Here is a 13,809-nt window from a genome sequence, read left to right as displayed (position 1 = left end):
ATATAATTAAAATATATAATAGTTGCCTATGGCAGTGTAATAATATGAAAGTATTATTAGCAATTATGAATGGTAATGAGGTGGGGACGAATTTATGTTTACCTAAACTCAAAATCTAAAACCTAAACCTAAATTAAGCGGGTTGAAAATAAAACTATCATATCCAAACTTATCGGTTTCAGCTCAAACCAACGTTAACTTGCATAAAGCATGTATTCTTATATAGATAGGTTCTATAGTTATATTGAATTTATATATATATTGAAAAAGTATAATGCTACTATGAGTGGATTATTATTTAGTTGGGCCATTGAACCTTGTGTAAAAAAGCAATGAGGGGCTATGTGGAAATTTGACAATCGTCGGAACAAAACCCTAAATCCTTAACTTTTCTGCAACACGGACCTCAGAATTGCGAGAGAGAAAAGGGAAGGAAGATGCAGATCTTCGTGAAAACCCTAACTGGGAAAACAATAACCCTCGAGGTTGAATCCTCAGACACAATTGACAATGTGAAGGCCAAGATTCAGGACAAGGAAGGAATCCCACCGGACCAGCAGCGCCTCATCTTCGCCGGAAAGCAACTGGAAGACGGTCGCACCCTCGCCGACTACAACATCCAGAAGGAGTCCACCCTCCACCTCGTCCTCCGCCTCCGCGGCGGTGCCAAGAAGCGGAAGAAGAAGACATACACCAAGCCTAAGAAGATCAAGCACAAGCATAAGAAGGTCAAGCTCGCACTGCTTCAGTTTTATAAGGTTGATGATTCTGGAAAGGTTCAGAGACTTAGGAAGGAGTGTCCTAATGCTGATTGTGGTGCTGGTACCTTCATGGCTAATCATTTTGATAGGCATTATTGTGGTAAATGTGGACTCACCTATGTTTACCAGAATGCTTCAGCTGAATGATTTCATCGATAATAGGTTTAAATTTTGATCCACGAATTTATGTTATGTTTAATCATTTATTATTTATATTGTTTTATATTTTCACTTGTTCGAATTTTGGATTTTAGATATTTAAATTAATGGTCCATCGAGTTTCTAGTTTTTATTAAGGTTTTTCTGTTTCTGTTAATTTTCTTGTGCTTCTGTAAGTGCTTTGGTTTTAGTTAGTTCAAGCTTATGAGAATGGTGCAGCCATGCAGGTCTGATTGCAGTACAGAGAGCATTGTAGTTATTTTTATGCAGATAAATACGAGAGTAAAATAAAAAGTAAGGTATTTTGATTCCACCAGAGAACGAAATAGGTATAGTTCTATTATGTTTTGCTGGTGCACTGTTTGGATGATTGCAACATTCACCATTTCTCATTACTTTAAAGTTGATGTATTATTTATTTGGTTGGGCTGATGATGCATTTCAGTGTAAAAAGCTGTACCATCATTGGCTTGTTTAAGAACCTCTGGTATGGAACCTTTGTTTAAGAACTTCCAACATCCAATTTTAGATACTATGATAAGCTGCATTCAAATAAGAGTTTAAAATCTGTGCGTTGACAGTATAAAGTTTTTTGTACTGTCAATGCATCATCCACCATTGATTTGTTTTACTTTTATTTGAGAGTCAATGTTTGTTAATAAATCAATTGTGGATGATACGACGGTGTAAAAAACTTACACAGAATATCAGTTCTAATTAATTAGATGAAGCTAGTGGTGCATGAACTTATACTTTTAACTCATTATAACTTCTGATATCAAATTTATTGTTTGAAATGATTCTGAAGAAAAAATGGCATGGATCCAATGGTTGAACCCAGTAAACACCTCAATGACTTGTGTCATTAAAGACACCACGCGTTTAATTACCTAAATCCTTACTTCGATTTTTTGTCTAATGATATCTCATTAAGTTTGAATCCAACAAATCAGTTATTCAATCGGTGGATTACTAGAAATTAAATTAAACTAGATTCCAAGAGAATAAGTAAACCATAAGACAGTAACATAAATACTGGGAGTGGTTTAATGTTAGCATCAAAAAATTGTTTTGCATCTCACTAGCCAAAAAATTATTGAATCCAAAGAGAGAAGGGACAACAAGAAAACCAAACAAATAGTAATACTAGTAATCAAACAAATTAAATATAGCTGGCTTGATTTACGGGCCATGGTGTGCATTTAGCATAGTATAAGGCCCAAGGTTGAATTAGAGAATTCAAAATGAAACAAAATTGACTTACTATTGGGGCATCAGCCATGAATCAGTGACAACTGAGACAACAAAAACATGAGCGTGGTTAGGTATTTTTGCTATTGGTTTCTGCATAAAGAATTCAATCTCCCAAGAAGTTTTATTTGCTAATATTTCCTATATGGCTATTTGTAGAGCTTCAAACTTTAAATGTATGAATTTTTAGGTATAACAATATAAATTGTGTTCCTATTGATCCTAATAGTTGCCTATTGCTCAGTCCAGTGCACAACTAGATTGTGCACCATGTGCATGCAATAACTACTGCATTTGTTAGCATCAACTTTTTCTCATGTTCTTAGCTTCTACAAGGAACTCGGAGAACATTGTGCACCATGTGCATGCAATAACTACTGCATTTACTCGCATCAACATTTTGCCATGTTCTTAGCTTCTACAATGATGGACAAAACGTTTCTTCTCCATTTTTCCAACTTCAATTGGCCCTTAGTGAAGCACTACCTACTGCATTGGTCTGTTACAGCTGAAAGTCTCATATGAAGTTCCTCAATTTTTAACACCAGTGGCATCAGTAAGTAGAGTGGCATATTCTGGAAGACATTTTTCTAGATCCTTTCTTAGCTTTTCACCTAATTATAGTATGTAGCATATTCTCACATATAATACAGCTTTAGAATCCTTATTTCATAACCTTCCTTGATATATTTTGCAGGCACTACAACCTTTTCTCCAAGGTTTCCTTCGACTTGGCTTGGAAGGATTTCCCATATGTTTTATCACACTTAATTATATAAGTGGTAATGCCTCTAATAAGTCATACCTAGTTGAAAGCACATCCTTAATGCAAAATAAACGTATCACACACTATGGAAACAACGCCTGGGATTATTTTCAATAGATGTACTAAGATGCTTATGCACTAATTTGGCCAAGTAATATTTTTCAAGCTATCTTGAGACTTGGATGCTGATCAGTCCTATACTAGACAAATTTTATACATAAGACAATTAATTAGTACTATAAGATTGCAATAGAGATCATTACAAACATTCCAAACAAAATTTTATTGACACATGAATCGTGTAAACAAGAATTGACTATTATACAAAATAATGTGACAGCATTACATATCTACAACACCACCATACTCTAACCCGAAATATGTACATCAACCGACCACATACAATAAATGATGGCTGCTTTTTAATGTCTAAAGTGAAGCAGCCAAAAACAGCATAAATAATCTCAACAACACTTTATTTGATGCATTGTTATTGTAAATACACATTCAGTTGCTACTTGCTAGCAAGATGGTGAGCTTCAGAGCAAGGATGAGATTGTTGTTTAGTGACAAAGAGGTCACAGGTTCAAATCTTGGAAAAAGTCTTTCCGTTTAACAGGGTAAATGTCACATACATCTAGTCTCCCATATCTCATTAAGTGAAAGTCTCATGCATTGTACCGTCTTTTTATTCAGTTGCTAGCACTGCCTTCTAACAAGCTTCTCAAGTTACAAAGTGCCTCTGCAGACAGGCTACAGCATCTCAATTTTCGCTGGCGAGGTGGGGATGATTCCCTGTGATCAAGGGAAGAGAAGCATACAATTATCACAGTGAGATTGTCAAATGTGTTCAGGCGTAAAGCTTCCATAACCAGGTCCCTTGCGCACTGCTCTGGGTCATCATGCCGCCTCAGGCCTCTGCGAACAAGGCCAACAGCATGCTGGCTTGACATCACATCCCAGATTCCGTCGCATCCCATAATGAGGAATTCATCATCCTCGGACAGAATAACTTGCCGGAACTCAGGCTCTGCGATCAAAGGTGAGGATGAACCCTTAGGTAACTTCATGTCCCAGTCGCCTAATGCTCGAGTAACGGATAAGACCCCATTAAGATAACCATCATCTATGAAACCGCCCAATTCTTCAACTCGCATCCGTTCTGATGGGTAAATAGGCCTGTGATCTTGAGACATGTCGATGGCCTCCCCTTTACGACAGAGAACTGCTCGGCAGTCTCCAGCATTGGCCACCATTAGAAGCCTGGGAGAAGTATAGTACATATCAGCAAGTGCAGACTCTTTCGCAATATAAGAAAGGGAAATTCAAAGGATCATAAATCTTGTACTAATTATGCATGAGAACCAAAATGTGTACATAAAAAATAAGGAAAAACTACTCTAAAAGAAAAATAGGCTACTGATCACATAAGATGGATGAAGGCGAACCAAGGATGTAAAGCATAGACATACCTTCCAAATATCAAAGCAGTAAGGGCTGTGGTCCCTGATGAACTGTTCACATTACAGTCATCTGCCAAAGCTGAATCAGCCAAAAGAAATGACTCTGTGAGGGAATTCTCAAGCTCTTGTAAAAATTCACTATCAACTTCAGATGTCTGTGGGAAGTTGACATCTTCAAAAAAGAACTTCATCACATTTTTCCTTATATAAGCTGCAGCTTCTGATCCTCCATGACCATCAAACACCTGAGTGATGTGCCAAAGTTAATAAATTCGGAATGAGATAACAAGAAATCAGTCAAAAGATCAAGGTGAAAAGTCCATTACCCCATAAAAGGCACTTGGTTTAGGGAAGTTGTATAGTAATCCCAGATGAGAAGACAAATCATCTATCCTTATATGTTCATCTTCCATGTATCTTCGTGGCCCAATGTCGACAAAACTACCGGATCGGATGCAGGGAACAAATTGCACAACATCAGATTCTAGAGCAGCATCTGCAATTCTCTCACCAGGCTCAACATCCTGCATGAGGGTAATTAAATGCAAATTAGAAAATGAGAACAAGTATTTTGAATGACTAGATATACTAATTTCCATAACTTGGGCATCACATAAAACACTCATCCTCTAAAAATCATGTTAGTAATAATAAATTTAAAAAATAGAAAACCAAGAAGAAGTTGATCCATTTCATAAGCAACATCAACTGTTAATATTTATTTAAGCATGAATATACCTTCTAGCAAGTCAATTTTGCGAGCAATAATTGGGATCAGCATAAATAAGCGCTTAAACTTTAAACTAAAAATATATTCCTAAATTAAACAAGTGACACGAGGAAGTAATCTAAAGTTCTAAACGGACTTCACATAACTCAGGTATCTTCATTATTTCACCTAAGCTCAATAAATAAGTTGATTCTTGATCATTAAGTTTTATTTTTTGTTGGGACCTCGATCTGACAAATCAAAAAACACATGATAGAACAGGCAAACAGAAAGAAACCCATCTATGTCTTCCAAAATAGAAACCAAAAAAAGTATACAACAAAAAAACAAAAGGGTTATAAAAAACTGACTTCTTGTGAAGTAGATAACTCGGCCGAGACTAACTCAGTAGCACGAACTCGGTCAAAATTTGGAGGTGAAACAGAATCTTCACCTTCGATCTCATGAACTTTGTTCTCTTTGTTTGGAAAATACTTCACATCCAACATAGCCATGCTCTGTTGACACACAAGCTCTGCATCAGCCACCATCTTTCTATGCTTCTTCTTTTTCTCCACTTCAGGACCAACAAAAATTATTGAAATTCAATGTTTTACAGATACCCTTTTCGCTGAACGCTATGTTATTCGAAAAAGATTTAATTTTTAACGGTTTCTTGGAAATTTTCTAGCACTTTTTTTTCAGTGGGGATTTGTGATCAAAACTTCTGAAACGTTTGTTTTGAAACGCCATATAATAGGTGGGTTACCGGCGGCTACCGGTAAATCAATTTCTGTAACGGACACGTGTGGTTAGACCTCACCATAGGATTCTGTGAGCGTTTGGCCAAACGCGTTGATGCTTGGCTTTACTGACACGTGACTGTTTTTTTGGGGTTGAGTGACCTTTGAAGTGTTGGGAAGGTTGCTTCCTAAAGGACGGAAAAGCCCTTGTAATTAAAAGCTGTACTATTTGACTTTTTTTGGTTAGTTATTACTTGGTTATAGTTGTGATAGGGGTAACATTGGAATTTGACTCACCGCCGACCGAATTGTTTTAAATGTCGTCTTATTCATACGCGATGGCACGGTTGTCACCAGTGATATATGACTTGGCTTAGTTGGCTTCAGCTTTCCCCACACCTTTCTAAATTTTGAAGTATTCTCCTTTATCTTTTGTCATGAAAAAAATGCTATAATATTTGGGTATTGACATTGTTAAGATTTATATATAATTAGTATATTATTTTTATTTAGATTTTTTTTGAAGAGTTAATTATTATTGAAAATGAAGCAAAAAACTCTGACACTTTTAATGTATAGATCTTTTTCTCTAAAGATGAGGATGAGATAAATATAGAATAATTAGAATCTATGTAAAATGAGATCTTATTATCTCTAGTAATTGATGCAGATAGGGTGGTTGTGAGTTGTGACACTTATGTTTGCACAATAATACTGTGTCCAGTTTTATAAATAAGCATAATATGATTATTGCATTCTTTTCTTGTAGTCTCACACTTGAATGCTAGTGCTACCATCATCACACTGTTATTATTCCCACCATCAATGACATTATGATATGGTGCAACAAATAGTAAACAAAATTAGAATTTAGCATGTTGTATATCAAATTATGTTCATATGATTGGAAACAAACTAAAACCATGTTGATCTTGGACTCAACTTGTACTCAAAACTTGATTTGAGTTTTTGATTCAATTTGACTCATTAGTTTGAATTGGTTTAATTCTTTTAGAATTGTTTAGTTCAACCTATAATTTGACTCATTCGAATTATTAGCTTAAATATTAACTAATTAGCATATATAAATTTAAAGATTCAATACGTTTATATATATTATAGATATAGTTCAAATAACTTATGAGTATAATGAGATGAATTATAGCTGACTCGAGTTTAACTTATTTATTTAACGAGTTTTATGTTTAGTTCAAGTTGTATTCATTTAATTCATGAATATTTGACTAACCGAAAAAGATTAGGTCATCCAATATCGAATGACATACTTCGTATAGTGAAAATTGCATTTTTTTTATAGAAAAACCAACGTTTAATTCTAATGTCAAATCAACTATTTTTAAGCCTTTCTATTTAGAATTTTTAGATGTGATATTGGTTACGAGAAAAAATATTAAGAGAGACGTGTGTTGAAGAATCTAATTCAAGTTTGGAATTTGGATCTTTACGTATGGGAATGGAGAATATATAAGAAGAAAATAAAATGTATATTTGTTTAGAATTTTCTTTACATTTCATAGAGATATTGGTCAAAATAATTAAAAAAATTCTCAATAACGTACACCACAAAAGTCTTGATTCAGATTCATGGTAAAGCAAAAAAAAAATCTAATATAATATTATATAAATAAAGTGCACTGATTAGATTGAATTGACCTAACAATGACCCTGGAAAACTAGTAAATTTTATTTTAAACCTTTTACAAGTGTAGTTTTACTTTTTGAAGGTCCGGTGTTAAGAATTTCACATTAAGTAGAATAACAAACTTAATCTGATACTTAAGTCATGAGGTTCTTTCACCTGATAAATTAGTCTTTTGAGTTGGATTTCCTTATGTGTTTAAGTCCTAACAATTGGTGTCTTTCATTGAGAGCTGTGATATGAAAATACCTACTTATAGGTTGGATTAAGGTACTTATCGAAAACTGATAGGTGGGTGAAACCGCCAAAAGAGAAATGGCTACCATCAGGTCAGTATCAATAGAGTGAAAGTCGTCGTGGACGTCGGCTCTTAAAGGGGACGACAATGTTAGGAGTCCCATATTGAGTAGAATAACAAACTCAATGTTGCATTTAAGTCATGAGGCTCTCCCACCTAATAGACTAGTCTTTTGGGTTGAGCTCTCCTCATGTGTTTAAGTCCTAACATCCGATTCTGCAACCGAAATGAATTGATGGCTTTGGAAATCATCTGACTTCAAGGAAGGAGATGTGAAAGTTTTGAAAGTTTTATAAGGTTCGTAAGAGCATCTCGAGTTTCAAATAAAAAGTTCATTCTTATTTGGGTCTCATATATTATTTTATAATTTTATTACAACTTTCTATGAAATAAGAATAACATATTTTTTAATACAATGACAAATATCATGCTTATTTTATTTGGGTCTTATAACATCTACATTTTCCCCAATATATTTATATCTCTTCACTTTCCATCGGCTAAGAATAATCAAAAATTGTTTTTATTCAAGAACAAAAAACACATAATAAGAATGATACGATGAAAAACAGTAAGAATATTCTTATTCTGTTAAGAACAACCTTAAGACCAACTATTGTGGTGGCTCTACATCTCTTTAGATATCTATTTTTATAATTCTCTCACTTTAGGTTTTATTACCTAAATACTTTTAGTAAAATTATATATTATTATCTATTTCTAACTATTAATTATATTTTTAAAGGAAAAATAAAAAAATATTTTGATATTATCATTAGTTTAATCTTTCATCTGAATTTTATACTCAAACAAAGGGGATAATTATCTTTGTTTTCCCTTTTCTTTCTCTCTTTCTAACCATTTGGTACCTCTCATTCTCATTCCCTAATAACTACACCCAAATATAATGTAAGAGTCAAAATAACAATATTTCTTACACTTACCCATGGAGCTAGAGTTATCGAAATGGCCTATCAGATGAGTTCATCCAATCTCATTTTGGGTGATATCTAAGCTCGTCTTATACGAGCAATTCCTATATTTGGATCGAGCCAACAAAGTTTTAAAAAAATAAAATTAAACACATTGATATATAATAATTGACTCTACTTATCTGACATTTTCACATACACTACCATTCATAATTTTAGAAATCAAATTTATACAACAACATTAATTAGTACATGAGAATAACATGTGGTGTCCCACACTTAGTGTCATTCCATGTATCATGACTTTATGATTGGTTGAAAAACATATATTTAAATTAAAATTTAATTTTTAAATATTTTTCTGATTATTCATAATTTATAACACATAGAATAACATTGATTATGGAACAGTAAATGTGCTCCCGAATACTAACAGCAACAAAAACATAAGAATAATAACCTGAAAAAACGACAATAGCACAAAAAAATAACCACTAAAGTACCAGAAAAAACAGGAGCATCAATAACAGCAGAAAAATAAAAATAGCAGCACTAAAAAAATTGGCAACAAAACAGCAACAACAATAATAAAAAACGCAACAACATCAACAACAAAAATTAATAACAACGTTAAAAAAAATCCAAGCAAGCAAGGAATGGAAAACCACTAAATTGATGTTAATATGTTCAAAAGAATTTATTTTGCAATGACATTTATTGTAATTAATCAATAGCTTTATATTATCTTTCTTTAATGATTCTCTTTCTCTCTATTGTTTGCAGAAAAAGTATAGAAAGAGGAGTTAAAGAAAATTATACATATAAACTACATAATTTAGACGACTACAACACAATGATGTACTCAAAAAGTACACATTTGTGATTTGTCTTGGTTAAAAAGAGAGAGTAAAAAACACATTTCACATTTGTTTGTGTTCTTGATAAAGGAACAGTGGACAAAATATTGAAGCAGTAGTGAAGCGTGTCGAATTGAAAGAAGCTATTTCCACCAATTCATCCCCTTAAGCCATGGGAATTGTGACATTCGTCCAAAAAATCCGGTTGGATTGGATATCTGAGGAATAGGTTCTTGACACATATACATAATATCTTACAAAGTACACATAGCTTGCTGTTTTTATTTTCTCTTCAAGAAAATGAGCTTGTGGTGGTCCTATCCTTATTAATGTAGCTGCATTTTACATGCCATATAATTGTTTGGTACAATGGTACTTAATAATTATGTACCTTCCACAATTCACATGATTATTTTTTATATTATATTTGTGACACGAGTTTTGGAGAGGATTAAATAAAAAAATGATTCAGAGCCATAAAATATACTTATCTTTTATTAATATTCATTTGGAAGTCTTCTTTCCTTTCTTGACGGTGCCCCTCAAAAACACATCTTGAAAACATATAAGCTATCCAACTTACTACTTCTTCACTATTGTTTCTTCCTAAATGGATGATATGATCATTCTGGTCTATGTGTTTTAATATTTAAGGTTTTGAATATATTCTATAAGATTAATAGATTATGGAAAATTGATATAATTTGATTATAATAATTCTGTTTAAATCCTCCAAACTATATTAAAGAAAAATAAAAAAATGGTGAGAAAAGGGGAAGTAATATATAAATACATGATCGAAGCTTAAAATACAAATGTGCATTGATTTATAATTTTTTTAACGATATGAAAAAAAAATGAGAACAAAATGAAAGCATAAAAAATAGAATTTAATATGTATATACTGACAGTGTAAGTATTTTTTACACTGTCATTAAATCATCTACCATTGATTTATTAATTATCATTGACTCTCAAACAAAAGTAATACAAATCAATGATGAATGATATTTTGTCAATGCACAGATTTTAAACTCTAAAAAATATATAAACGGAAGTAGTATCAAAACAAATGTTTCCATTGTTTTTCATTACTCAAGACGCAACCTAGCCTTGGGAAGCACCTACAGCTTTAGAATGAGAGGAAGTAATAAATGTTGGCAATAGTGGGTTTGGTTATATTGGTGGTCCAACTAGCTAACCCACTTATCTGATTGTCTACATAAACGTGTTCTTAGTTTATTGGATTTATTAACTTTTTTTTGTACTAAGTATTAATGTATCTCATCACTCTATGATTAAGGAACTAATTCATTTATGACTATATAATTGTTTTTCATAACAAGTATCGATCCTAGAAATTGAATTTTTAGTCTTTTGATCTTTTTGAGATTTAACATAATCTTATATTATTAGATTAATGTTATGTTGATATTTGATTTATTAACTATAGATGACAAGTTTAGGGTTGTGAAAAATACAGAACAATATGCATAAAGGTTTGAGCTTACCTGGTCCATAATAGTTTTGTAATATGGAAATTCACTACTTTTGTCATGAATCCCTTTCTTTCATCTCAACGGGTTTTGAACATTAAATTCCAAAACCATGTGTTCAATGAATGCTCTCTCCTCTCTGTTGGTTCCTTATTTTAGAAAGGCTAAATTTTTGGACTTCGACAATTATTGATGTAGAAAATTTTCCCTCAACTTTCTTTTATCGACTTTGGTGTTTTCGCAATTATGCAACTTCAATTTCTCCTCCAGAACTTATCATAAAACTAAGAATATAAGCTATTTTCATTAAAAAAATTAATGAAAAGGCTTGAAGACTAAATTTATTTAATTTGTTCCTAAAACTATTCAATTGATAGCAGTTTAAAAGTTGTGGGAGAAAAATTAAACCTAAACCTCTTAAAAAATGCATTCATGGATGCTTCCACAGAATTCTGGAAAAAAAGGTATATGCAAATGCTTCAACGCAATTTATGAAAGGAAAAAAGAGAGAGTAAAGTGGATTGTTTACAATGTTCATGTCCCAATTATCTTTGGAAGATCAAAGTGGTGGCTAATAAATGACCAGCATGGATAACCTTATATTGCTTTAAACATTTTTTCATAACAGGTGTACCGTGTATGTAAGTGTTTTCTAAATTTGTGATCATCACTGTTATAAAAAACTTAATTAATTCAATTGTGAAGCATGTAAAAGAAAATAATAAACTTTATTTTTTAATGATTCTTAGATACAAAGCAATATACTTGTTAAATTTGTCTAGTCCATTTGGGATCTGGGTATCTGATTGATGTGTCTGATCAAAATCATTCATTTAATTGATCATGCATTAAAATCAATATGAACTTATCCAGTATAATAAGTTTAAGCATAGAACAGATGACTCAATTGGTTAAACTGATTTGATGATGTTTTAAAATTATTAAGTGAGATTTTGTTGCGTTAAAATATTCTTTGATGACTATTGAGTTCAGGTCTTATGCATTGATAACATTTTTAAAGTTAAAATATAAAATTGTTAAACAATGTTAATTTATGAGGGCATCGATAATGTAGAAAGTTCTTGTATTATTAGTGCATACATTATTTTCTCATAATTTTTTAATATTAAATCAATTTATCCAATGACCTCATGGTTAACCAGTAATTTATTAGTCCAATACCTTGAATCAATAACCACATCAAATCGGAGAGAATATAAAACCTATGAGGAATTAATAAAAAATTTAACATGTATACACTAATAATGTAAGTTTTTTTATATTGTCAGTATATCATTCACATTCATATATTAATTCTTATGTATAGATTTTAAACTCGTTAATAAATTTGTTTTGGATACTGATGCATTTCTTTTCTTTCTTAGCTCGTGTTTAAAATTAATGTTGATAAATTTTGAGTGTATTTCTAAATACGCGGCTTAAGTTAATTACATTTTTAAATCAATATATAATTTTGAAAGTTTACATGAAATGTAAAAAAGAAGTTTTCATTCTACAAAGTTCTGAACTTCTGATAGCAACAAAATAGCAGCTTCGGACCGCTAGGGGTAGATAAACATTCTAACAAAGGTCCAATTATCACCATTCTCTCGTTTGTGGCCCAAAATGATAAAAATAAATTACTCATCATTGGATAACTCCACTTGAAAATGTGACTACCCATTATCTCTCGGTTCTTTCCGGAGTTTAAAATCTGTGCATTGATAGTATAAAATTTTTATACTATCAATATATCATCTACAATTAATTTGTATTATTTTTGTTTGAGAGTTAATGGTGAATAATTGTCTGACAGTGTAAAAAATATTTACACCGTCAATGTATACATATTAAATCTTTCTGAAAAAGGCGCCTACCTAATGACAAAAAAAAAAGAGGTATCCACCTGCTAACTATTGGAAGCAATCAACATAAATTAGATTTCTTCATATACATTGAGTTATTACTTTTTAAGGAATACAGAAATAATAAATTTGATATTAAAATTAACATATTCCTAAAAAAAGTCTATTCGAATAAAAATTAACATAATCCTTGAAAAAATATATATTCATTTCGCAGGATAAGGGTAAGAATCTATACACAAATAATTAAAATTAAAAGTTAGTCGATGATCACATGATCATTTATAAAAGTTATTTATGTTTATCTTTTAGTTTTGAGAATTCAAATGATATATATTGATTGTTCTCATTTTTTATATTAAAAATTGTTTTCAATTTATATACAAATATATATATGTTGACAATCTTTAATACATAAATTTTAGTTATTAGCTACATTTATTATTAATATTTAAAAAAAAATCATATATGAGTTAGGTGATTTTTATTTAAGCTGAAAAATTAGTTTAACGTTCCATTCCACTAAACTTATTTCAGTCCCTTTACAATATGAGATAAGGAGAAAGTAGCACTAATGGCAATGGGATCTATCATCGAATATTTTGTTAATTGGCAAATTGGGTAGCATAGCACAACTGCACAAGACAACCACTAAATGATTAACTTTATTTGAGATCCACTTTTTCTTTAACACTGGATTGAGTTTTAACTTTTAAGCCGCAACTTTTTTCTTGCTAAACGTAGTTTTTAGATTAATACAGTAGACACATAGCCGTAACTTTATGGTGGAATTTTGATCCGCTGAATGTGGTATCTTATGAAAATGGAACACTATTGGGCATTATAAAC

General features: G+C 31.7%; 2 protein-coding genes across 2 annotated transcripts; one reads left to right on the top strand and one right to left on the bottom strand.

Moving 5' to 3' along the window:
- LOC109336696 (ubiquitin-40S ribosomal protein S27a-like) lies at window positions 347-1,063 on the top strand. The gene has a single exon (XM_019573450.1). The coding sequence runs from the start codon at window positions 438-440 to the stop codon at window positions 906-908; it is 471 nt and encodes a 156-aa protein (XP_019428995.1). The 5' UTR covers window positions 347-437; the 3' UTR covers window positions 909-1,063.
- LOC109336583 (probable protein phosphatase 2C 49) lies at window positions 3,205-5,835 on the bottom strand. Its single transcript, XM_019573268.1, has 4 exons — window positions 5,481-5,835; window positions 4,727-4,924; window positions 4,410-4,645; window positions 3,205-4,200 (listed from the first exon to the last, which is right to left on the bottom strand). Exons 1-4 carry the CDS (start codon window positions 5,658-5,660, stop codon window positions 3,630-3,632), a joined length of 1,185 nt encoding a protein of 394 aa, XP_019428813.1. The 5' UTR covers window positions 5,661-5,835; the 3' UTR covers window positions 3,205-3,629.

The sequence above is a fragment of the Lupinus angustifolius genome, chromosome LG20 (genome assembly GCF_001865875.1).
Source record: "Lupinus angustifolius cultivar Tanjil chromosome LG20, LupAngTanjil_v1.0, whole genome shotgun sequence".
NCBI classification, from domain to species: Eukaryota; Viridiplantae; Streptophyta; class Magnoliopsida; order Fabales; family Fabaceae; genus Lupinus; species Lupinus angustifolius.
This window is presented reverse-complemented; position numbering and strand designations above follow the sequence as displayed.